The sequence below is a fragment of the Pteronotus mesoamericanus genome, unplaced genomic scaffold (genome assembly GCF_021234165.1).
Source record: "Pteronotus mesoamericanus isolate MK-2021 breed Mesoamerican mustached bat unplaced genomic scaffold, CSHL_Meso_final contig_33, whole genome shotgun sequence".
Classification (NCBI taxonomy): domain Eukaryota; kingdom Metazoa; phylum Chordata; class Mammalia; order Chiroptera; family Mormoopidae; genus Pteronotus; species Pteronotus mesoamericanus.
The window spans coordinates 10,042,895-10,068,765 of NW_026555135.1; the positions used below are offsets into that span (position 1 = coordinate 10,042,895).

Below are 25,871 nucleotides of genomic sequence, written 5' to 3' on the forward strand. Positions count from 1 at the left end.
GTGAGGAAGTGGAGGTAGTGTATGTTGATATCTCTTTTGAGAAATTATGTTCAGAGAAATGCAGGAGTACCAGAAGGCAATCAAAGAAAGTACTGCAAAGATGCCTGGTTTCCTACCTCATACCCACTCTCTCCTTTTTCTTTATTAGCTTTTTCTTGTGACAGAAAAATGGTTAACAATTATGTTTTCCATTCTGACTTGCTGTTTGGGGAAGTCTGTGAGCTATAAGTAGGGGCATTAGGTGAGGCCTCTATAAAAACTCTTAAAGGGACCTACTCAGCTATCTTTTTCCCTTTTTCTGTTCAGATGGCAGACAGAATGGCAGAAACTACAAAGACCCTATTGCAACCATGGGAAGAACCTGAGGATAGAAGCCCCCTGTTAAGGAAGGGGAACAGAAAGATTGGGCAGTAGACTAGGGCATCTGGAATATATTTTTAGGAGGGGGATGGGTAGAGATAGAAGAGGGTATAGGAAGGATAAATGCCAAGGGAAAAAATACAATAAAAATGAACTATTAAAAAAAGAATATTTTTAGAGATGAGAGATGCCAGGGTATATTTGCATGTTGGTATGAACCACCAAGAAGAAGACGGATTAGTGAGGAAAAGTCAGGGAAATAATGATAGGACTGTAGCCCTTGAAAAGTCAAGTGTAGAGACATCCAAGGTGTCTATTGATGAATTTGTCTTTGGTAGGTTGGTACAGAGGATTTAGGACACTTGCCCACGCCCTTAATTCCTCCAACAACTCGGATATTTCATTGCCCTATTTACCCTTTGCCTTTTCTCCGTGGACTAGTGTCTTCTGTCTCTTCCTTTCCAAATCATTCCCCACACTGCTGCCAGAGTGAACATTCCAAAATGCAGATCCGATTTTTAAAGACTGTGTAGCTTTACAGGATGAAGCTACACTCACTTGCCTTGCATTAAAGATGTTTTCTTTCCAGCTTCCTATCTTCAACATTTCGTCAAGAATTCTGCGCTAAACTGTTAAAGAGAAAGCCAGACGCCCCCAAATTGTGTCACTTGGGCTAAAGCCCATGATACCGAACCTAGGCTTAATACCTAACTTAACTGCAGTTTCAACTTTTACTAGAAATATAATCTTAATCAACCAGTCTGGAATATTGTGGTAAGCACCAATGAGGTAATTTGTAGTGCAACCTCTCCACCCTGCCCCATTATGGGAATAAGAGACAATATGCATGACCCTTGCCATTCTCTCCCTCCACAAAAGTGTCCTGGTTGAAAAACAATCTCTTATTTTCTTTTGCTAGTAACTCCCCTGATATACCTTTCTTTCTATAAAAACCATCCATTCTGTACAGCTGCTGAGAGTGCCCTTCTAGTTGCTACATGAGATGCTGCTCGAGTCTTAATGAAGCCACTTGGGTCTTCAAATTTACTTGGTTGAATTTTATTCTCTAACAAAACCATGCCTAGCTATTGGCATTTACCTAATGGTGTACTATCTTTCCCATATCTATGCTTTTTCTCATGCTTCTGTCTTTAAAAAAAAAATGCCCTTTCCTTTCTTTTTCATTAACATACTTTCAAGACACAGACCAAATGCCAAGCTTTCCTGAAGCTTCCAAGGAGAAGTAGTTGTTTTTTCTTTTCGTTCTTACAACAGCAGCTGCTCTCTGCCCATAACATTGTTCTGCCCTTTAGGCAGGTGATCCAGTTCTTCCTATTTGGCTCTTCCCACTGGGTTGTAAGCTCTTGAGGCCAGGGGCCAGGACTCATTCAACTTTGTAGTCTTGTTCTTCTTCACTCAGCTCAATAGATGGTTGCTGAATGAATGAATGAATGAATGAATGAATATTTCCTAGACCAGGCCTCCTTGTTTACTAAGGGAAAAGCTGTGAACATATGTTATATTTGTCTGTTGAGCCTCCCTTCCCTGCATTTCTAGTAATAGCATCTCTTCCCCCAGGAGTCTTCCATAATACTACCTTTCTTGAATAAGATGGTTGGAGTTTATGAACCACAGCTGCCACATGAAGTTTAATTTTATTTTAGGGCAATCTCGAAGAGCTAGTCCCTTACAATACGTTCAAACATTCCTTTTAAATGAGGCTTAGTTTCCTTAGGGGAAAAAAAAATCTGTCCCCAGATTTCTGACCGCAGTCCTGCTCCTCATCAAGGTGGCTCTTAAAGAGTGGGACAGGGTTGTGGCTTACTGTATCCTCTTGGCAATGGGAAGGGAAGGGTTCTTAGAGTTTACATAATATTGGCTGACTTCTCTGGTATCCATGACAGCATCTCCTGTTTCCATGACAATGTTCTTGGACCACTAGAGGGATGCTTGCTCTGTTGACATTTGTGTCTAAAGTCAAAGCTGGTATTACTTGCAATCTGGTCTCTCTAGGCTTGGCAGAGGCTCCACTGCTTCCTGGCTGCCAACCTCACTCCATCAATGATGTCTCTAAAACCTCCACTGAGCCTCTGTGTACCCTCCATTGGCTTCTGGTTAGAGTGAGATCGGGTGTGAAGTAGAGCCCATTCTTCTCTGCTGAGTCACCCAACCACAATAGATCCCATGGTTGGAAAGCTGACTCTCAGACTCAGCTACCTTCTGCTTCCCCTTTTCAGGGTCCAGTGGAAGCTCGTGGGTTTCAATATATCGGATAGAAAGAGAGGGAAGCTTGGGAGAGCTGAGCTCTGGTTGTCTCTTTCTGACCATGCTGTACCATTGAGTTTTACGTTGGTGGGGTTAATCCCCAACTTCTATGGACATGGGATACCTGGCCTACCAGGTGACTTCCTCCAAGGATTCTAAATAGAGAGTGTCTAGAACCACTCTGCCCTAATTGTTCTCCAACTTGTCAGGGTTTCAGCCCAGGGAGAGGAGCAAAATATAATGTGACTGTAACTTCTCCACCTGTTTCTTCTTGTCTCTCTGCTTTCTGCCCACATTCTGTCTTCAAGAACCTTGGCTTTAAAGGGATGGGTTTCCTTTTACTTCTTCTATTTTATGTCCTTTCTTTTCTGCCTGTAGTTTTATGGCCTTCTTAATTACACTATGGGAAAAATTCTATATCAAGCTGATAAGAAAAATGGGAACAAAAAGAAGTTAGATTTTCAGCTGCATTGCCTTGTTTTAAATTGTCAAAAGCTGGCTATTACCTTTCTTTTCATTCCTTCTCTAAGACTCCAGTTTCCTCTCTGTTCACCTTATTCCCCACTGGCTGCCGAGAAAGGTGAACAGCTTGGCTGACTACGGAGATCAGGTAATGCGCATGTAAATCTGCATCAGTATTTTCCAAATATTTCCTCTTATACCTTGACTAAGGAAGTTTAACTAATACAAGCAGCACGGTACACAATTTACAATTTGCTTGTGGATAATTTAGTCTTTCATTTTTGCTAAGACCTTTCCAGGAATTATCCAAAAGGGAGCTGATCCAGAGTACAGGGAGAAACAGATGGGACCATTGCATTGGCAGTGAGTGGGATCAGGAGATGCAGGTCAGGTTGGTGAGCAGAAGCTAATCCCGCCTCATGGTGCCATGAATTGGTCCTGACCACCCTGGAACCCAGATGCTATCTGGGAAGCAGGGGCAAGATATTCGACAATTCTAGATCATTGATAAATCACTGCCTTTGACAGAACTTATCTGAACATGACTAAGATACAAGGCAAGTTGAGAGCTCAGAGTTAATTAGTAAATTAAAACTGATAATAGATAAAGAAAATTAGAACACTTATGTTTTTGACCGTGAAAATGACATCTCTCATATGAGGTTGGGTTTGTGGCTTGTTAAATCAATTACTTACTGTTTTCCTATTCTTTGGATGTGTACAATCCTGGAATAATTATTATAAAGATGTTTATTGTCAAGTGTGGAAAGAAGTAGCAAGAGCCTGAGATAATGAAGAGACCATTAAAGCTAAAATATGAGAAATTTGAAGGTTCGTTAGGACTTTGCTGAGCAGAGGGTCCACCCTGAAACAGCTAGTCAGAATGGAATGAAGAGATGAAAAACGAGCGCCGTTAGGGTTCCCACTGTTGGGGTGGGAGAAGGCTAGAATGACCCAGGTGATAAGAGAGGAGAGTGGGGGCTCCAATGTGAACTCTTGTTTAGCTTAATATAGATACGGATGGTTACATATAGAAACATTTAGGTATGTATGTATATATATACAGGTTAATACATATGCATTTATTTCCTTGTCCAGTCAGCTAAGAAATGGCACCCCAGTAGCTATGAGCATATCCAGCCCCCCAGATCTTGGTTTCTAATACTGTTTTCCAATAAAAGGAATCAGGGTGTCTTGGAAAAAATGGCTCATCCTAGGATTTAGGCAGGAAGTACACAGAATGAGCATTGACTTCTTGGTGAACCAGAAAATAAGGAAGTGCTCAAAAAATCCAGTGATGGGGCTAAGTCTAGGCAATGTGAGAGCTGAATGGAAGAGCTTTCAGTGACCAGCGCTGAAACAATTTGAGAAGCAAATGAAATAAAGCGGTATTGGACTATGACCCAAATTATAAAATGTCCATGAGTCCCTGCTGATATAAACAAAGCATTGAATAAATACATGGAGGAGAATAGACAAATCTCCCATAATGCTTTGCCCTCAGGGACTGGAAGCACTACTCTCTGCTAATTAAGAGTGGGCTGTGCATAATAACTTCCTTCCAGAGAAAAAAGTGCAAAAAGGTGGATAAAAGTAACTTTACAGTGGAAAAACGTGCAAAAGACAACCTCAGCCAGGTGAACACGGTTAATATCAGTAGTGATTAAGTTATGCACCCTTGATATGCTGTGATGAGGATGGCACTTTAGCTCTGTGGTCTTCCTTCCAAAAACACATATCCTATGTCTAATCATGAGAAAGCATCAGACAAATCCCAAGTGAGGGACCTACTATAAAGTACCTGACCAGTCCTCCTCAAACTATCAAGGCCATTAAAAATGAGGTAAGTCTGAGAAATGGTCACAGCGAAGAGGAACCTAAGGAGACATGATGGATGGCTAAATGTAATATGTATCCCAGATGGAATCCAGAAAGAGAAAAATGATAAAATTAAGGAAATGTGAATAAGTATGGACTTGATCAATAATGCTTTATTAATTGTGACAACTAGTTAACAACAGAATAAACTAATGAAAGGTATATGGGAATTCTCTCTACTAATTTTGTAATTTTTCCTGTAAATCTAAAACTATTCTAAAATAGAGTTTACTTTAAAATAACTAGTATTGAAACATGTGGCAGGGTAGGGAAAACAATCACTGATAAACTTGAATCATTGTCTCTCTCATGTGATGACTGGGTATGTTCTTTTAATTCTCCAAACCTGTTTGTTTATTGTATGGGGTGATAAAGCCCTTGTCAAAATGTTGTAGCGATGGTGACCTGAGATAATGCTGACCAGCACAGGGGAGTTCTCGATAGCTTCTTTCCTCTCTCTCATCTGCACTCCCTTCCTCTCTTTCTCTCTCTCCCTCCCTCCCTTTCCACCCTCCTGCTTCCCCTTCCTCCTTCTTTCCCCCCCTTTCTCTCTCCCTTTCATGTCCCTCTCTCTTTCCCCTTCCTCCCTTCCTCCTTCTCTTTCCCCCTCCCTCCTCTCTCTTTCTTTCCACATCTCTCCTCCCTCCTCTCTTTCCCTCCCTCCCTCTCCTTCCTTTTCTCACATAGAGCTGAATATAGTGCTCTATAGCTTCACTTTGAGAAAACCTATCTACTCATAAAATCTTCCTCTCCTTGTTCTTGGCCCGTCAGTTCTGGACAAGTCATCTGATAAACTAATTCCTGCATTCAGGCTTGGAGAGAGGTTCTTTCCTGATATATCTTTTTTTTTGGCATAATGACTCATTCCTAACAAGGGGCCTGGGGGCAGGTGACCCAGGTAGGAGGCAGATGGCTGTCTGCTTGTCCATCTGGCCCCTTCCTGGTGGTAATCACTGCTCTGAATCAGATCCTTAATTAACATTCACAGGAGCCTGTCGGCTGTAGCAGTAAAGGACACTGAACGAGAGAAGCTGAAGCCTGAGCTGGAGGCCCTGCTCTGCCACACGCCCTCTGGACCTTCGAGGAGCCTCCCCTTCCCTAAACTCCACTTTATTCCCCTCTGAAATGGGGAAGCAGATGGTCTTATCTCTTTCACAGAGTGTGAGGACCAGTGAGTAAACGGAATAATGACAGCTAAGACTTGCTGAATGCTGTGGAAAAGTGAACTCAGGTCTGCTGGTCCCTAGTTGTTACTCTTGTCTGTGATGTTGGACTGTCACTTTGTCATCCTTAGAGGCTCATGCCAATTGTCTCCTTGGTTGCTGCAGTGGAAATTACTGGTCCCGGATTTAAACACTGATCAAGTGCTTCCTCTGTGTGACTTTTGCAATCCCCCTCCACCCGGGAGTAGGCAGAGACAGGCTGGGTCCCCACATTTAAGGATGATGCCACCACGCTATTTGTTTTTACGCCAGGAGAGCTCTGGTCTCCTCTGCAATTTGCTTATTATTTTTTATTTTCTGTTTTCACCAGTGTAGTTAGTAACTCACTTTCTTGATCATAAGGAAATATTTTTCCAGTGCCCTTTACTCCACAGTTGATTCTGTTTTGTAAGCCAGAATGTGACGAATTTTACCATGCACGAAATCACTGGCAAATCTTGTCCAAATGCAGACTCTGGTTCAGTAGATCTGGAATGGAGCCTGAAACTGTGTTTCCAACACGCTTCAGGTGATGCTACTGCCTCCAGTCCCAGAGCACATTTTGAGGAGAAGGTACTCGGTCTGCCATTCGCGGATGCACAGGACTGGCTGATGCGCTGTGGAGAGGTCTGTGAGTCGTTAACAGACCGGGGCGGGGCGGGGCATGGAGGGTGCAGATAGCCCTCTGCAGGCTCCCCAGGTCAGCTGGCAGGTCAGCTTGCCACTGCTTTGTATTGCTCTTTGTCCAATGGAACATCATAACAAAACAAAAGTTTCCCGCCACAGCCTACACAGAACCTGCTCTCTGTGTTCCCTAAGCTAGTGTGATAAGGCACCAACTTTGGCAAACCCATGACTAGGGAGGGCATTAGAATTCTCTTCCTGTGGACTTGCTTCAGATTTTGGGAGAAACATACAATGTCAATGAGGGCAGACTCACAGCTGTCTCATCTCCTGTCTCATTTCCTTTGCAGCCGGCAGTTCATCACTGTGCATCAGTCCCTCACCTGGGAGAAGTGCTGAGACACATTTCTGAAAAAGTTGGCCTTTGTCTGAGGCTCTGGTCAAAACTTCAGGGATTTGAGGTGATTAACTAGAAAGGGATTTGGAGATTATCTGTGGTTTCAATATCAAGGTCATGTCTGACACCAAATAACTAAGAATTTATTCTATGAAATATCAAGGCAATTATAGTCCTATAACACTAATTTTCTCCTTCAACTACCACTCTTTCTAAATCTTAAAATGTCTCCTGGGTAGAAGGTAATAGCAGAAACACGGACATACATAGCTCATAGGTTTAAGCTCCACATTTACTCTTTTTAAAAAAAAGATGTGTTTGACTTACCTCTTAGTTCTTATCAAATGTTTTTGATTTTAGTCTCCAGACTAGGAAACCACCAATTCCAAGAGGACAAAACTCTGCATGTGGTTCTAAGGAATGTGTGTTAAATGCCCCAAGTTGTAATCACAGAGAAGGTCTTGTTGTACCATTGTACTTTGATGCATCGAATACCTAGTGTATTGCAAAGCAAACAGAAACTCTGTCTTCAGTTCTCACATGAGCGTGTGGATTGTCTTATATCTTGACCAATTGTCCAAGTTGTTTCTTGCTTTCTGAAATTCTTTTAAAAATTTTTAAAATTAATTAATTTTTTAAGGGGGGTAGAGAGAGAGAGAGAGAGAATGGGAGAAATAACAAGCATGAGCCTTGGGTTCTGCTTTTATTGGGGTTGAGAGTGGGGTGACCAGGATTTTGCAGGTTCATTCTTTATTTGGGAGTTAAAACAGGAGAGAACTAAAGCATGGAAAAGGGAAAACAAGTGTGGTCAAAAAGATAGTCACCTACTATAAGTCAACCAGAGATCCCCAAAACAAAAGAAACTTCAGGGATGGGAAATCTAGCTGTGTAGCTGGCAATGTGTTTATTGGAAATAGCTGACTTTGATGTGGCTGCCTGTGCAATCAAAAGCTTAAGGTCAGACACTTGCATTACAATGAAAAACTCCAACTGTCAGGGGCTTACACTGCAGGCTGAGATAACAGTAGGGCAGATTCAGGAATGTCAGAGAAGAGACTGCCAGAGAAGAGACTTCTTTTATCCATAAAGGTTCTTCCCAGGGTGTGAACAATGAGGAAACCTGGACAGGTCTCTGTTTGACTTTAGGTGTCAAGGTCACTTTTTCAAAATCTTTATGCAGAACTGGGCTGTTCCCAAGTTTCTGTGTTTTACTTTTTTTTTTTTTTTTTTTCAGTTTTTGCTACAAGGCCTACATTCTTTTAGAAGACAGGCTGTGTCCTGTGTGTTTACTTATTTTTTATTGCAGCATCTAAATAAAGCCTGGCTCCAAGCAGATGTTTATTGTTTGCTGACCAAATGTGTAAGGAATGACAACTAGCTAAATAAATAATAAAAAATGACAGTTTTTTGGCAAATGTTTTCTTTGTAGGGCATCTTAAATCAAACGACTGCTAGCCTTTCTTCGCATGAAATGTTGGTTTAAATACTCCATATTATAATGTGTTTAAAACATGACATACATTCCTATACCTTTATACTGTGAGGAATTTCAGATACTCCAATATCAAACTACCAATTGTTAAGGAAAGGACTGTGGACTTGAAGCAAGATTTGGTGGTTGTGGTCCATTAAGATAAGTAATATTGTAAGAACAAACTGGTTTGGAAAGATGGAGGGGAGATGTTTCCTTCATCGGGGAGCTATTCATACCAGAACTGCTGGGTGAAGGAGTGAGGAGGCATGTAGGATTTCTGCAGAAGGAATACCAAAGACGCAGGCATAGCCCCTGAAAATCAAACAATCCAATTATGATCCAACCTTTTAATTTGTTGGTTTTGTATTTTTCTTGACTAGAAATCAACTGTTCTCTCTGAGAGACTCTAAGTCTGTTACTAAGGAACGATTAATTATAATTTGCTATTTAGAGCCACAGGGATTTTAAGATCTTTAATGTCCCCCTTGAAAATAAAGTATTTTTCTTCCCTTCTCCTTTCAGATGGAAGTAGAGTCCATTGTATTTTGCTAAAGTAAAAAATCTATGCCTCATTGTTTGGACGTTAGCTTTCTGTTGTGTGGTTTCACACTGGTCATCCTTTTGAAGCCTGGAGGAGCGGGTGGGGTCCCCAGCTGGGGGCAAGCGAGAGGCAACCAATCCATGTATCTCTCGCACATAGATGTTTCTCTCCCTCTCTTTCTCCCTCCCTTCCCCTCTCTCTAAAGATAAATAAATAAATAAAATCTTAAAAAAGAGACATTGTCCCCCCGAAAACATCAAAGACTGCTTCTGGTTGCCTGAGAAAGCTGGTGACTCTTCTTCCAATGGTCCTTAGCCTTGTGCCTCACTGAGAGTTTTAAATTCTGTCACTGGATATGTTTAGTCTCACAATATCTACAAAGACTGTCGATTTGTAGGTAGGTCCCCATAGCTTCAGAGAGATGCAGTTCATTTCTAGCTTTTGAGACTTCTAGAGTGACCATGTTTTAAAGTTACAAACATAGAAATTAAATAGGACATAAAGAAAAGTCAAAAGCTCTTCAACCCCCCTGGCCCCCCAAACACACCCATTATTGGAGTAAATCTGGCCGTTGTATAGTGTTACCATTAATACTAAAACCTGGTGACTGAATAAGTGGTAAAATTGGAGTGACTTGAAGTATGAGGTCTGCATTCGGTTTGCAGCCTGAGTCAATGCCTTCTCACACCACCTCTGATGTCTGTTCTCCCTGTTGCCAAGCACCAGGGATGGTGACAAGACCTCTGGGCTCAGTGATGGCCAAGGCAGTGACCATGAAGACTGGCTACCTGATGGCTGATCTAATTATGGGATAGGTTATCGTGAAGCAAATCATACTTCAAAGCAATTGTTTTGATGGTGAGAATTCACTCCTTCCATGGAGGACTTCGTTTGGGTCCCCCAGCTGTCAGACCTGTGCTCTCTAAATGTCCATGACAAAGCACATAATAACTTGGAAGGAAGAATTTGGAACATTATCTGGCCGATATAGTTTCCCGAACCTGACCATTCTTGGTATGTTCAGGTCAGCGCTGGTATGCTTTGTGCTCCTAGTGTATTATCCACATAGTGACACTTCTCCCACTTGTGCCCTTCTTTGTGTCTTAAGGGTCCGATGAGACAAAAATATCCTCTTCTATTCTTAGTATCTTCTGGAAGCTCACAATTTTGAAACCAGGGAATTAATTTTTTTCATATAGATGTGATGGTCTTTAAAAACCCTGTTTGGTTTTTAAAGAGTTTATTTATTTATTTTTTTTGCAAGAGGGAGGAACAAGGACCTGGCCTGCAACCCAGGCATGTGCCCTGATTGGGACTCGAACCAGCGACCTTTTGGTTTGCAGGCCGGCACTCAATCCACTGAACTGCACCCATCAGGACTTAAAAAACCACCCCTGTTTTTCAATACATTGTTTACTCTCAGCAAAATCCCGGTTAAAAGCAGGCAAGATGGTAACCAAATATTTAAAAGTATGCAAAAGCACCAATTCCAGCTCCTCTTAGGAGTGCCAATATTTCTCCAAGCAAACCTACTCTAACTATACTTCAGTTCTGCAATCAGAAAAATTGGAAAAAATAGAAATGATTCTATCTTTTATGACATAATACAAATTATGTTGTGGGAGAAAATAATTTGCTATAAAGTATAAAATGTTTTAATATTTATATCTTATAATAAAACCATGACGTTTATAAACACTATCAAGCATGTTGACAAGGGGCCCAGTGCTGACAACTGAAAAACGCAATAAATATGCACAGACACACTGAGTAGGAAATATACATCTTGATTTTATAATCGTGTGTGCTTTATTTTTTACACAAATGGAATGGAAGTGTCGAATATTTACACTTAACAGGAGTGTAAGCTGTGCAGTGTCTCTGTAAACTCCAGCCCAGGCGGGGAGTTTTCCCTCCCTCCCTCCTGCACTGCAGCTCAGCGGAGGAACATCTGTCAGAGAGAAGCACAACGCTGTCATATTGAAAGGCTCTAACGGGTACAGCCTGGTGCACTCAGAAGTGAAGACACACTAAGGAAACACAAATTCAAAAGGGAGAGAAGAAAAGTTTGCCATCCCATTGGGAGTCAACCTTGACATTTGGTCGTCTGTCCTCATGAGTTGCTATAGGGGGATTTTGAATTCTATCTTTTGGATGATCTTTGTCTAAATCGTCCACCTGTCTTAGCTTGTCCTCAGCTGTTACAAGAAACTGCACAGCTGTACAAGACGTGATTTCCAAAGCACACTTTTCAGAGGAAGAATATTTACATACTGGAGTGTGTGGGTGGGTTTCCATCCACAGTTATTCATACCCAATGTAGTATGTGTATACATAATATACATACCACATGCACCATCCGTATGCATAAGTAAAATGTATATGCACAGAATTCTCTAGGGAGTCCTCTGGCAAATCAGTTGTCACAGGAGGTACTCCATATGTTTTAAGGAAAATGCCCCCCTTTTCCCCTAAGAGTGACAAATTACTATGATAAACTTAGGAACTGGCTTGAGTCCTTGACTTAAATATTTTTGTAGAAATTTAGGCAGGACCAAAACAGGAAAAAAAGAGATGTTATTTCACCAGCGAGTCCTTTCACTCTCACCAGAGCAATCACCAGCTGAAAAGCAGAGGGGGGCTTCACATAAAAATGGGAAAAAGAAAGCTTATGAATGGGAAAAAAAAAAGTCTCTCTCCAAATCAAGGCGATGGCATGGCTTCAATGAGCAGGAGGAGTTTTGCTGTCAGAATAATTGTTGGGGCCAGCGTCTGCCTTTATTGAAAGGGAGTGTCCTTAGAGCCACAGGATGGTGCTGGGAGTGGGCTCGCTTGGACCAGCCTCCTGGCAGAGGGGCACCCAGGTGCCAGCAGAGCCCAGAGCACGTGCAGCGTCACTGCCAGGCAGCGGTGCAGGCTGGCTCCGTGAGGCGGGCTGGAGCTGCTCCAGGTCAGGACCTCACGCTCAGCTTTGCTTTCTGGGCTGTGTAGGTGAAATGGTGACCTGAAGTATTTGTGTCATTAGTCCAGCCTATGGACTTGCTGTCTGAATCAGCCATGAGCCCTTATAGGACAGAAAATTAAGAAGCGAGGTATGGGAGAAAAGACAATCAGAGGAGTGAGAAAAAGAGAAAGAAGAGTAAAGGAGGGGACAGAGGAATGAGAAGGAGGAAGAGACTGAGAATAAAAGAGAGATAGACAAAGAGACGAATAATACAGTGGAGGGGGTAAGGAAGGGTGCTAGGAAAGTCAACAATTTAGAGGAGACAGGAAGAAAGGATAAAAGGAGAGCTATGCAAAAAGAGCTATGGGATGCAATAGGAAGAGAAAGGGGAGAGCAGAAGGAAGAATGAGCAGACACAGGAGCCAGGGGAGTGAAGAGGCTTTCCCTGGCTTGGAGTCCTGAAGGGCTGGCAGTAGGATCTAAGACAGCTCACAGACACCTGAGTGTGGCTTCGTGACAGTGGGCTCACTAAACAGATAGAGCCAACCCAAGAACTTGGGGCTGGGAGAAAAGGCCTGCAAAGACATGGCCAACAAATCCCATGGGAGAAGAGCAAAAACAAATGCCCCTGCAATTAGCTGACAAATGGGATTTTGAATTTGGTAAAGCTGAGACCCCCGTGGTGCTACACATTGTACCAGAGCATGAAAAATAGCACCAGTGACACGATCTGGCACTTTCCCGAAAGGGCCCAGCGTGTGAAGGTGACATTGCGCCCCCAGCAAGCCTTCAGATTGGAGAGAGCTCCGGACAAAGTTTGCAGTGTTAGCACCAGTCTGGCCCCAGGCTCCAAGTGCATTTGCACCAGATGTAATCTGGGTAACTCTCGTGCCATTTCCACACCAGTTGTCAGGTTTGCTGCAAAATACACCAGTTCATTGGAGCCGTAGAGACCTCAACATTGGGAAGCGCAAGACAACACAACAAATAGAGGTGTAAGTTCTATAGGAAAAGACCCTCTCACCAATTTGCTTGGTGATTCTTCAAGCAATATATATGTATATATATATTTATATAAATCTACATAAAAAAATCAGTGCAAATGCCAATTCTAATCTGAAAGCATCTACACTAGGAAAATAAATAATTATATTACTACAAAACCAAGGGTTGGTGGTTCAGTTTGATTGTACTCAGCCACAGCAATACTTAATAGTAAATGGAAAGCACATCACAAGACCCGCGGAAACATCTACTCATTAATGACAGTCCTTTAAATAAATGGTTGCATGCTCAGTTGAGAAACCAAAGAAGTTATCATGGTGGCCTAAAAATAGAGCTGGGATCAGGAATGGCATTCTGGTGGCAGAAAACTGCTGGGAGCAATACTGATGAAAGTAGACCTTGACCTGAAACTGGCAAATGGCAAACGTGGTCGCATCTTTAACATTTTGAGCAATCTAAGGACATTTTTAGAAATTTAACTTTCATCAGAGGGAAAATATATTGCCAGCCCTTCCATTGGCAAAGACAGCCTCAAGACTACAAGGTAGATGCATAATTTTGCTTTTTTTATGTTTGTATTGGTGACTGCAGCCAGGCAGAGTGGTATTTACTGTAAGATGAACAATGCCTGTTTTTGGAAAGAGACCCTCAGTCTGAGCTCTGATGTTCTTACTGTGAAGAAGCCCCATCACTGTTGATGGCCCTATCTCTTGCTCTCCCAAACCAGCCAGCATGCTGGTTTGCTGCACAGTGTGGCAGAGTCCCTGCCAGGTCTGGATGTACCCCAGAAATAAGGCGATGGGGCTTAGTCTGGGCCTGCATAGAACCCAGAGTTGAGTGGTTATTGAGATCACAGAAAAGTCTCTCTCTAAACACCTTGGGCACAAGCAAAGCTACTGTCACCATCAGCCCTAACGTAAGATATAGGCTTCATTCTTTTTTTTAAAAAAATTAATCATCATTATTATAATTGCTAAAAAATGAACTTAGTCCAGGTGCAGCCCCCAAGAAAGGCAGTTCAATCAGTTGAGCTCAACGTCATTAATTGTCTTTTCTTATGGTTCTCTTTTTGCCTTGTACACAGAAACAAGTCCACACCCCTCACCCCCAACCAGATAATTCTCTTCTCTCTTCCTCAAAGAAATACTGCATTGTGGGAGAGATCTCTCCATGACTCTATACCATCTCTGGCTGTTATAAAACCTCAGTTACTTGTGAAACAGACAAAAAAAAAAAGTCCTGATTATTCACGGTTGGCCAAAGTACTAAATGATCCTTTAAGAATTGTCTGGAAGTAACTGGGAACAAAGTCATTCAACTAGTTGCATGGCAGGCCCCGTTTGCTTACCCAGAGAAAAGCAAAAACTTCCCTTTAGCTTGTTTGCATGAGTTTGTCTCTAAAAGCCAACAGCTTAAAAATGCATTAACCAAATGTCTTCCAAAAATATCCATGAGGGCAGCTCATTAAAGGATGTGCTCCGTGAGAGTGTATCACTAAGAGGGAAGGCAGATCATGGGAGGTAAATGGGGAAGAAGTCTGTGTCAGACTTTGGAAGGAACTCAGATGCTCTTAATGGATCATTGGCAACAAAAGGGAGAGTGCAACTTTCAGTTCTTGAATTTGATCACCTGCGGATAGTGCATACAGTTTGTCTTTCAATTAATTAGTCTTTACAAAATATTTCACAAAACTTTTTTAACCTATAGAAATTTGTTTCTATACATTTAATATATTTTTATTGTATAAATTATTCTCATCTTTAGTGCCTTCTTTCACTTTATAAATGGCAAAATAGACAATAAACAATCATAAAGCTAACTCCAGGTAGAATCCCCTCCTCTCCGTAAGGTCAGTCCTCCATATACTTGCAAATTTTATGAAATGCTCATCTTTGCAGATGCCAGTCAAAGAAACTACGCACTTATCCTTCCCTGCTATTATGCCGTCTCCAAAGGGACTCCTTTCTTTTTTCCTTCCTTCCTTCCTTTCTTTCTTTCTTTTGCTTGATAAGAAATCATAGGATGTGCATAGTTATAAAATTCGAAGTGGACCAATTACAGATGTGGGTAATGGGAAGGTTGGTGAAGTTCAAGTGCTGGCAACTTTTCTTTAAAGCAAAAAACACAGAGAGCTCAGCAGCTAAGTCAGCTCTGGACGCCTGCTGGGTGAGGAGGCTGCCCAGCTCTTGGGCACAAAGCCCGTCAGAGGTTCATCCCCACGCCTGGCCCCTTGAGCACACCAAAGCCTTCCCACATACCGCAGTGTCTTCTGTCCCACCCTCTGGCCCCTCCGTTTCCTTCATGGCTTCACACAGTTTGTGTTGTACATTCATAGGAATTCACATTGACTGCAAAAACATAAATGCAACAAAAACATAAAAGCCTCCAAGTAGTATATTATATATATTTTGCTCTTCTAAATGCTCTTCTGTCGTTGTCAGAGGTGCAGTAGCTAATTTATAACTTCTCCTTTGAGGGAATCCAGATGAAAGGCCCAGACTGCTCTTCAATAACAAGCTTGCATTGGTTATATATATCTTCTAAGGTGTCTCCTTGGACAATAGCTAGAACAAACAGAAGCAAACGCACCTGGAGTTAGGACTCATTATCAATAACATGGCAGAAGCTCAAATCAGTGACAAAACTCATCAGGAAGCTTTTACTTCTCATTAGTAAGAAAAAGCAGAAAACTTGCTTAAGCAAGGTGACATCAATAATTAAAAAAATGCTTTCAAGGCATGTTCTGGATCTGCAATAGATGCGCCACAGTCTTTCCACTTTCTACAGGACTATTCTGGCCAATGAATCATTCACGTATTTACATTTTATGGGTGTCTACTCTGGGCCAGGCCCTGCGCTAGGCATCCATCAATTTTTCAGGATGAGCTCCCCTTTATTAGAGAAAGTGGGCCTTATATTTCTGTACTGTACTTACTTTGTCAGGGACAGAAATTCAGATATTTTAGATACAGAGGAAATAATAAAGTTTTTGGAAGAAACTTTAGGTAAGCTCCTCAGCCCCCAAAACCTTTAAAAGAAAATCTCATTTTTTCTCCAAGAAACCTAGTAAAGTGAAATTTTACTCCATATACTCATATTGAGAGTATCTTATGGTAGCTACTTATAAGAAACATACATAGTAGGAAACATAAATGAACTGCTAAACTGTGTGTTATCTAAAATACTAAGTCACTTAGAGCAGATTTAAGCACATTTTATTATCTCCTTTAAATAAAAGCTGTCTTGTAGCTAGATCTCTAAAATGCATCAGCTCTCTCCTTATGACAGAAGTTAGAAATAGCTACTGAAACATTGTTTAGATATAAGAAAACACTCCTCAGCATATGTTGATTGCTATATTTTATTCCTGGATATAAGCCACTGTCAAATATGTGTTGTTTTGACTTGATGGTCCTACCTAGATGCTCTTTTAGGATGAAATAAAACTCGAATCTTTGTTATTGTTAGAAATTTTACTTAAGATTACCCAATTCAATGTATTTGGAAACTGCTAAGCCATTGGTGTTTTTCAATTCTGAATAAGATAAAAAATAAAATATCTAACTTCACATAAGGTAATTCAGGAGGAAAATTCTTGTTTTTAAACTATCAGTTGTAAGGCAAATTCCACAAATGTTTCTCACTCTTTGTATTTGATCAATGTTTCATAAAAATATGAGAACCCAGAAGGTAGAAGACAAGAAAATCTTCCTTTATTCCCCAAACTTCATGTTTCCAAGGAAATATTTAAAAAGAAGAAAAGTATTTTGCATTAAGACATGACAGGGAATTAATTGAAACACAGAGGCATGTTTTTTTTTTTTTTGATGCATTAAAAAAATTTTTTTTATTGTATTTTTTTCCATTACCATTTAGTCTCCTTATACTCTGCTCAACCCACTCCCCCAACCCCGCGCAAGTGTTTTAAGGCTGCTGTCCACGTGTACTAATGGGGAGACAGACCCCAGGTGACTGAAGCAGCAAGTGGGGGCTCTGACTTTGCTTCTCAAGAGTGACTGCTTTGGACATTCCACATTTTGAGGCCTAAAAGTTTATTTTTAAAGTTTTCTGATTATACCAGGGGGATAATTTAATGAAATGTCAATGCCTAAAATATCCTAATAGCAGGAGATAGCTCAGTGGTATCTGCCGTCGATGGTTTTGGATAGGGCCACTGGGAACCTGGAGGCTGGCGGCTGCAGCTCGGTTCAGAGCGGGGAGATCCCAGAGTCTGAAGCAGATGGGTGAAGTAGAGGGGAATTAGGGATTCTCAGCAGGGAGGTTTTAGGGGCCAGATATATGAGGCCCTCATTTATGCCAAATGTTAGGCAATTTATCTCTTTTATCACAGTTTAAGTGTAAATGAACTTACCTGTACTAGACTTAATGGGGTGATCACTTTGTAAGTTATATAAATGTCTGGTCACTATGTTATACACTTGAAACTAATATAATATTGCATAGGGTGGGGCAAAAGCAGGTTTACAGTTGTGAGTACACAAAATATAGAGTTTATTCTTGTATTATTATTTATTAATTATATTATTTTCCATATGAACAACTGTAAACCTATTTTTGCCCCACCGTGCATGTCAACTGTAATTGAAAATTTAAAAAGTTAAAAGAAAAAAAGAACTAACCTGTAAAATATTCTCCAAATTCTTGTTCTAGCTTAATTGCACGATCGTAGGTTTTCTTGGCCTGTTCCTCTGTTAGACGCTTGTTCATCTCCCTGGGAAAATGAAGGTTTTGTATTAGACCACACAGAAACCATCCAAAGCCTGAAAAATTAAAATGTCTGGCAAAAATGAATCCCGCAGGAAGCCTAGTATAATCTTAACAGCAGCTTCCTAGTCTTCATTTGGGACTCCTCTTTGCTGGAATGATTTTAGCAACAAGGACTCCCTCCCAGGGCGCACACTCTCTTAGACGGCAGTCTCTTGGTCCCACGTTGGATCGAAGCAGAATCTGTCTCCTTTGATTTCTAGTTACTTGCCCTGTTCTGCCCTCTGCAATCCCACAGGGTAGAGCCACACTTCTTCCTTCACGATGGGCACCAGGGTCTTTAAATCAAGCCCTCATGTGTCCCTTGATGTTTTCACTCCTTCACAGCTTTGTCCTACTTCCTTTACTTATTCTCTCCTTGGACATGATTTCCAAATCCTAACCTTCCTGGTAACCCTTCCTTGGACTTTGTTCTAGTCTATCTCAACCTCTGTTAAATGGGGGCCGTAGAAGTGAACAGAATCTTCCAGGGGTGGTTGCAGGGAAAAGAGATGGCCAGAGAGAGGGGACTTCACAGCATTTGGGACCTCATTATATCTGTGAGATTGCGACTCGACCTTCTCAGGTCCTGAGAGTACAGAAGGCCCTGATTTCTTGGCTCCCCCAAGGACTGCTGCTCATCTTCAATGTGCAGCTGAAAAACTATGGGGAGTGGAGAAACAGAACATGCTTCCAAAGAATTAGAGGAGAGGTGACAGGCCCCTTAGGCGTGTCTTTCAGCCTAAGAGGCAATTCTGCAGCTCTTGCTGCTCAGCTTCCACAAACGACACGTGTGTCTGTAGCAACCAGAGCCCCGAAATGTGTTTTATAATCAGATGGAACCTCAGGCTGCTGCTGGAGAAGGCTTGAATTAAAATGAACACAGAGGGAATGTAACAATCGAAAGCATGGGGACCAAAATATTTTCAAATAGATGATAAGCAAGGAATATCCAATAGTGAGCCAGGATAGAGGGAGTTGTTAAGGAAGAATCTCCAATGTTCCCTTTGTTTATTTTTGTTTTGATAGAATGTGGTGTAAAGGAATTATGCCTGAGGTTCTCTGTCCCTTTCTTCGGTCACCATTAGTGTATCATTAACTGTATTTAAGTACTGCCTAATCATTGTGAGTTTATTTAAGTCCAACCTAGTCTCAAAGACAAACTGATGTGAGAGAAAAATGGGAAATAATCTGATCTACTGATTCCTGATCAGTGGTAGCATTATCTTCCCATGTCCTCTAGTGCTAATTTTTTGCTTGCCAAATTGCACTTACTAAATACAAACTATTTTATCTTTACATTTTTTTATTACTCAAAAACATTTTATTAATCAAAGCCTGCAATCATTGCCTATGATCATTGTAAGTATATCAGTGTTACTTCACGGGGCTGCTAAAAGTCCAGCCAAGAGCACAGACATTTTAGTTGGTCCATCAGGATGCATCACAGGTGCATGTAGAATTTCAAAGGCATTGCTGCCTTCGCTTGCCACTGAGGAAGCCAGAGACCTGGATCTGGGGCATGTGGTCTTAATCATTTCTTTTTTTTAGAGCAAATAACTGAGACCTGAAGTAGTAAAGAGACTTGCCTAAGGTTGTACATTTAATAAAGAGTAAATTCAATGGAAGGACTCAAAGTTTTTTATTTTCTAAACCAATTTTTAGTCAAACAGGATTTCCATTATACCAAGTCTTTCTTTCAAAAGAGCCTTATTTGGAAAAAAAAACCCCTGAAGTCAGACATTAACATGATTCTGGATATGATGCTGATGGCTGCAATATAAAGAAATAAAAATTTCTTGAACTCTTCTTGTTGAAATAAACTCATTTTGTCCTGAGGACGGGTGTCTGTAATCTTTTCCCCAAACAGCATGAGCCTTAGGAGCTGTGAGAGGTTGTCACTTGGTGCAGAAGACGCTGGGCTACACCAAGGGATACACTGCACAGAAAGACAGTGTTTTGCTTCAGATGTCAAGGAATCATGGAGCCCAGGATCTTCCTTGACTTCCCTGGCACATGCTAGCCTGTTTTCTCTGGATTACCTTTGCACTTTTTGTAGCAATGACTGAATTTAGGTTTTTAATTCTCTAATGTATGAATTTGCTTTGTCTTTCTTCTAACATATGAGTTTTTTTGAGGGCAGAGACCATGGCTTGTGCATCAGCATGTGGCAAGGAGTCTGACTCAGCACATTGAATGAGTAAGTGGATAAATGAATGAATGGATAGCTAGACATATAAATATAATTATGTTACAATTGAAGACAGAAGTGAACACAGGCCATCAGGGGAGCAAGAAGGTAAAAGCAGACTGAGGCTGACAAGGCCAAGAAACCCAGGGAAGCTTCTTGTTAGCATGAGGTGGGGCAGGGGACAGAAGTCAGAGGCGGCACGTTGTAAAAAGAACATCTCTTCCAGACACACCCCTGATTTCATGCTCCTCTGAAGAGTCAGCTATATGTGTGCTAATAAGCTCTGTGGTTTGATGTGGGAGATGCACTTGAGCAATAACGTGTGTGATGATGTATCAATGCCGAAATGTGACAGCAGCCATGTTCTTGTTCCAGCTGACCTGGCCTTCACTCTCTCCGGGGAGGGAGCAACTCAGGACAGCTTTGTTCCTGAAGTAAAACGCTTGGAAAAGAGTGAACTGGAAAGTAAACATGCAGAATTTATGAATAAGGGCATATTGGTTGGGATGTCACTCTTACTGCGCTGAAGACCTAGGGATGTGGCTGCAGCCACTTCTGCCAGATTCGTTGTCCTCAGGGAGGAATCCAGCCTTCAGTGTGTTTAATTTTCCTTGGTGGTAAGTGGCTGTGACAATGTCCTAAGGCAAAACTAAATAAGTCATCTCATAGTTGTGGAAGGAAGTAGACCTTCTCCTACTGAGTGCCAGATGGGACTGTCTCCCAATATCACGTGGAACCAAATGTGCCACTGCTGTTTTTCCCTCAGGCCTCACTTCCTGGGAAGTCATTTATCCTGCTGTGTGTTGATGATGTGAAACTTATTTTTCTATTTATAAAACAGGCTTTTAAGATGCTGTTCCCAGGATGTGAAGGCCATTTTTCTATTCTTCTTATTAACGTTAGCATTGCTAACAATATTTATGAGGCTCTTTTAAGATTATAAATTACTCTTATATAATGAAATTTGTGGTTGCTTAATTCATTTTGTGCAATGCCCTGCGTAGTATCCTACATGAGGAGAAATTTAATACATGCCATCAGGGATAATATTATCAAGAACCATTATTTTATTGTTGATGCATATTTTTCCATGTGACATCTATGGGCAAAGCTGTTTATGTTAAATTTTAAAATCTAAATTCATGAAACTCATGAGGCTGAATTGTGGGTGACCTCTTGATTTTATTTTTTCATGCTGGTGAAACCTTTGTCCATTTTTTGCCCTGGCTGATGTGGCTCCGTGGATTGAGCGCCAGCTTGCGAACCAAAGGGTCGCCTTGTCAGTTGAATTCCCAGTTTAGGGCACATGCCCGAGTTGTGGGTTGGGTCCCTGGTCAGGGGTGCGTGAGAGGTGGCCACACATTGATGTTTCTTTCCCTCTCTCCCTTCCTTTCTCTCTCTAAAGGTAAATAAATAAAATCTTAAAAACAAACAAACAGAAAACCAGGAGAAAAAACTTTGTCTATTTTTTATTTATGAGAATATAGTCTGCTTTTAAGATATAGCTCTGGCAATTTCCCCAGAGACCCATTCTGTATTTAATTTAATTCTCTTAGGTTGCAATTCCAGCTACTGCAGCTTGCTTCACTTCTTCCCAGAGAAGACGGCAGAAGCTGATATCCTCTGTAAGTAACTGCTCTCACCTCCCCGATTAAGTAATTTCTTTGATCTTTCCATGAACACTGTTACTGTTTTCCAGCACTTAGTGGTTCACTTCTGTACCCTGTCAAACACTCTGAGGTCCTGAGGTCCAAATGGAGGCATATTTGAGCAAAGCTCTTGCAACAGACACACAAGCATTAACTCTTGCAACCTCTTGGAAAAGGTGCTGTGCTGTTTGTGTGTTTTGTAATGATAAAATAGCTTTATTCCAATATAATAAAAGGACTTGAGATATTTTATAGCAATAATAGTTACTAGTTAGAAAGTGCTTACTATATGCTAAAGGCCATATGAAGAACTTTGCATTCATGATCTTGTTTATTTAGTCTTTACACTAGCTCTGTGAGGTACGTGTTCTTAATGTGCCTAGTTTAGAGGTGAGGAACTAAAGGTCACAGAACCGATCAGTGGCAGATCAAAGAACTAATCCTGGACTGATCAGTTTCAGGTTCCTACTCTTAGCCTCTGCTCTGCTGCCTTTATCGCTACTGCTGCTTCATTTTTGTAAGGAAATTGTCTATAAAGTAATGCCAAAAACTTCTATCAAATTGCCAAGGAAAATATGTTATTTTATAGTCAGATCAGAAATATCTGCCCAATTTATTTAGCGATTTTTGAAGGAATATATTTTACAAGTCCTCTGAAAAATAAAATAATAAAAAAATCATGCATTTTTCTTTGTTCATAAATGTGTACAAGTATGGAGATGTTTGTTGGTTTAAGTAATAGGTATTTTACTGCCAAGCTACAAAGAAAACTCCCTATTAAGGATAGTGGTCTATATTCATGAGTTTCTAATTAAGGAACATAAGAATTCTATGACACAACAAAATGAAATGCCAATGAAAAGAGTCTAAAGCATTGTCTACTCCTTCTTTAAAGACCTACACATTTAAAAAGATTTACCAATAGAATTGGCCTTACAAGGAAGAAACAATTCGAAGATGATGCTACTTATCATTTGGAAAACAAAACCAAACAACCAAACCAAATGAAGTCAGCATACCTTCAAAACAACACAACAACGAAACAAAACAATCACCCACACAAAAAACAACTTGTGAAGTAAAAATAAAAGTAAAGAAACATTAGTGAAGACATTTAAGGAATTACTGACATTATGTCTGTAGTGGCTCAGAAACTTTAATCTAGCTTTCATAAAAGAGAATGCTTAAAAAAATCAACAATGGCATCTCCCATTTGTAAGCATTTGTGACAGAGCTGTTAGCAATGTACTGTGTCATATGGAACAGGGGGCTGGATGAAGGCCTCCAGTGGCCTCCACTTACATGAGAGGTTCCAGAGACTTGGGCTTAATGAAGATGGCAATGGGATAGAGCTGGGCAACTTGTAACCGCTTGATAGCATTTCCTGATACGTCTAGTATACAGTGTTTGCCCTGGTAGAAAGAGAAGAAAAATATGGAGTTAATCCAGAAAAAGTGATCATAATGCAACACCCACTGAAAATAATGTGTGTTTTGGGGGAAGATAAGGGATAATGGATTTCTGAGGGTTGAAAAGGATCACTGCACAGCATAAGTAAAAGTTGATACACAGGTCATCACAGAATGCTTGCCATGGCATATTTACTACCCCCTTAGAAAGGGTCTGCCACTGGGATAGACAGTCCACATGTGTTATCTTAGTTAACTTTGTTTTCTTAAATAAATACCAGATGCTCTGTACAGAGAAGATATGTAGCCATGTGTAATGTGACTGGGCCTATTCTCATAAAGCTCATAAACCATCTCTGAAGACAACTGTCAAGAAGAAATTCTCAAATCTATGAGGTAGGTATTACCAACCACATTTTACAGAACAGAAAACTAAGGCTAAGAAATATTAACTAACCTGCCCGAAGTCTCAGTGTTCGGAGGACTGAAACACAAAGTTGAGCACTCACAGAATTGCTGGTTGGAATAAACAGACACCTCGTTGTCTGACCCTGCCTGATGTTTAATTTGGAGACATGGTAATCATGTAAATTTAGAACAATTCCATACACATTTGTTGAGTGCTGATATGTATCCTGACCTTGATATCCTCAGTCTAGCAGACGACGCTCACAAAAAGAGTCACCTTAAATATTGTATCTTAAATGCTGAGGAAGAGGCTTGCACGGGTTATGTTAATTTCTTGTTTGTTAACAAAGAAAAACCCCATTACATTATGGCACACCTCATTTAACTTGGTTTCCACTGCAATGAGTGCTCAGAGCAAGAAGTTGCTTTACAAAGTATTTCTGGAAAAGTAGATATATTTACCACACATCATATTCTACCTCCTGTAGAGAAATGGCCTCATTACCCCGATGCTACCAGAACTTTACGTGAGAAGAGAAAAAGCTTAGCGTGCAGATAGAAACAGTCTTAAATCAACAATAGGGAATAAAAACTCATCGATAATATTTAAGTGAAAATGAACAGAGTCCATGAATACTTGAGAAACAAGGATATAATGGAGAAATGCACTAAGATGGTTCAAGCTTTTATCACTTAAGTAATAAATTCCAAGTTTGCCCTCTGTGAAGTGCAACATCTACATGAAATTTCTAAATGCTATTTGATTATTTACCAGCCAGAATGTTTTAAGTTAACAAAGGTTATATCTGTAAGCTCAAAGAGGAAAATAGATGCAATTACCCAGGAAACTGACTACAAACACTATGATATAGAGGGAACTAGATGCAATCTCTTAGATAGATGGACATTAAAATTTCTTATTTAATTTTTGTACCAGTACATGAGCAGGGGGAGGGAAGGGAAGGGAAAGATGTATCAAATGAATTCAACCTGACAAATATCAAAAACATGACAAATATAATTAGCTCTTGACTCTTTTTATTTCTCCTGTGAAATTACTTCTCTGTTTACACATCAGGATCTCTCTATAGGTATATCTTAAAGCTGCACTCATGTGCCTTCCTATCCTATTCTCTTTTGAATGTTCTCCCCTTTTCCAGTTCCTTAAAATTATCAGCAGTATGGCAATGCAGCGTCTATACCACCTGTAAGTTGGAATTTTGCCAGCAGCAGACCAGACAGTTGTCCCACCTATCTACCCTTCCATCAAGAGGACCTGAAGTTTTCAGGGAGATAAGATGTCAATTCTTGCTAATAAAAAGAATTGAGAATGTTGTTCTAAACAACCAAGAGTAATGAAACTTCCTCAATAAAGTCAATGGTGTTTATTGGGATCAAAGTCAAGGACAAAGTGAATCTTCATAAACTTCAAGCTGTTAAATGCCTTTAGTTTTATATTCTACCCATTCCCCACTAAGTCACTCAGCTTATGGTACTGAGGTTAGAACAGAGATTAAGGACCATACTCAGATCTTAAAAGGAATATTTAATCAAAATTTACCACTGTAACCAGGAAAGAGTCATGACCAAAATATTCAGTTTGCCACCTGGGACCCTTCTTCAAAGGAGATGTAAGATGATTGGTGGACATACCCGTTCTGCTACAAATCTCACAGACTGCACACTGGTTCCATATAAGTTGTCATTGTACTGGCCAGCTTCTATAAACTTGTGCTCTTGGATATCTTTCTCCATTTGCTCTCTGGAGATAACAAAGTGATAGTCTCTGCCGTCCACCTCATAGTCACGCTTTGGCCTTGTAGTATCTTTATAAAACAAACAAAAAAACAGTACAATTAAGGTTGTATAGTTATACTCATAAACTTCCTTTATACTTATTTTTTTCACCACACCTTCAACAGAGATTTATAAAAATATGTAATATGAAGCACATAGTAACAGGCAGCAGCCCTAGCCTCCTACTATAAATAACTAAAGCTAGACAAAATATATGGAAGGCTATTTTCAGGCATCAGACAATAGGCAGTGCGGAGCTGTGATTCTTGACAAGAGAAACACATAAGGGGAAATATATTCACTCCACTTTCATTTCTAAATGGAGAGTCTAGAGATCATATAGTGGCCTTAGAAAGGTCACAGTTTGGAAGGCTCCTCTAGACTCATCTTCACCAAGTCATCACTGGAAGAAGCTGATCTGTAGTAAACTATGAACTGCCAGAACGAAAACTTAATATTTTAAAAAGAAAAATAACAAAATCCAGATTCTTCGTAAGGTAG

At 40.6% G+C, this 25,871-nt stretch overlaps 1 protein-coding gene across 7 annotated transcripts in view; it reads right to left on the minus strand.

The window, feature by feature from the left end:
• Positions 1 to 12,422: 12,422 nt before the first annotated feature.
• The window catches only part of DLG2 (discs large MAGUK scaffold protein 2), an 839,012-nt gene continuing 825,563 nt past the window's right edge, over positions 12,423 to 25,871 (minus strand). For all 7 annotated transcript variants that reach the window (XM_054576362.1, XM_054576359.1, XM_054576358.1 and 4 more), the window contains 4 exons: positions 25,227 to 25,399; positions 23,059 to 23,168; positions 17,793 to 17,884; positions 12,423 to 15,716 (listed from right to left, as the gene is read on the minus strand). In XM_054576362.1, coding sequence (XP_054432337.1) covers positions 15,610 to 15,716; positions 17,793 to 17,884; positions 23,059 to 23,168; positions 25,227 to 25,399 — 482 coding nt within the window. In that variant the 3' untranslated portion in view covers positions 12,423 to 15,609. The remainder of the gene's footprint in view (positions 15,717 to 17,792; positions 17,885 to 23,058; positions 23,169 to 25,226; positions 25,400 to 25,871) is intronic.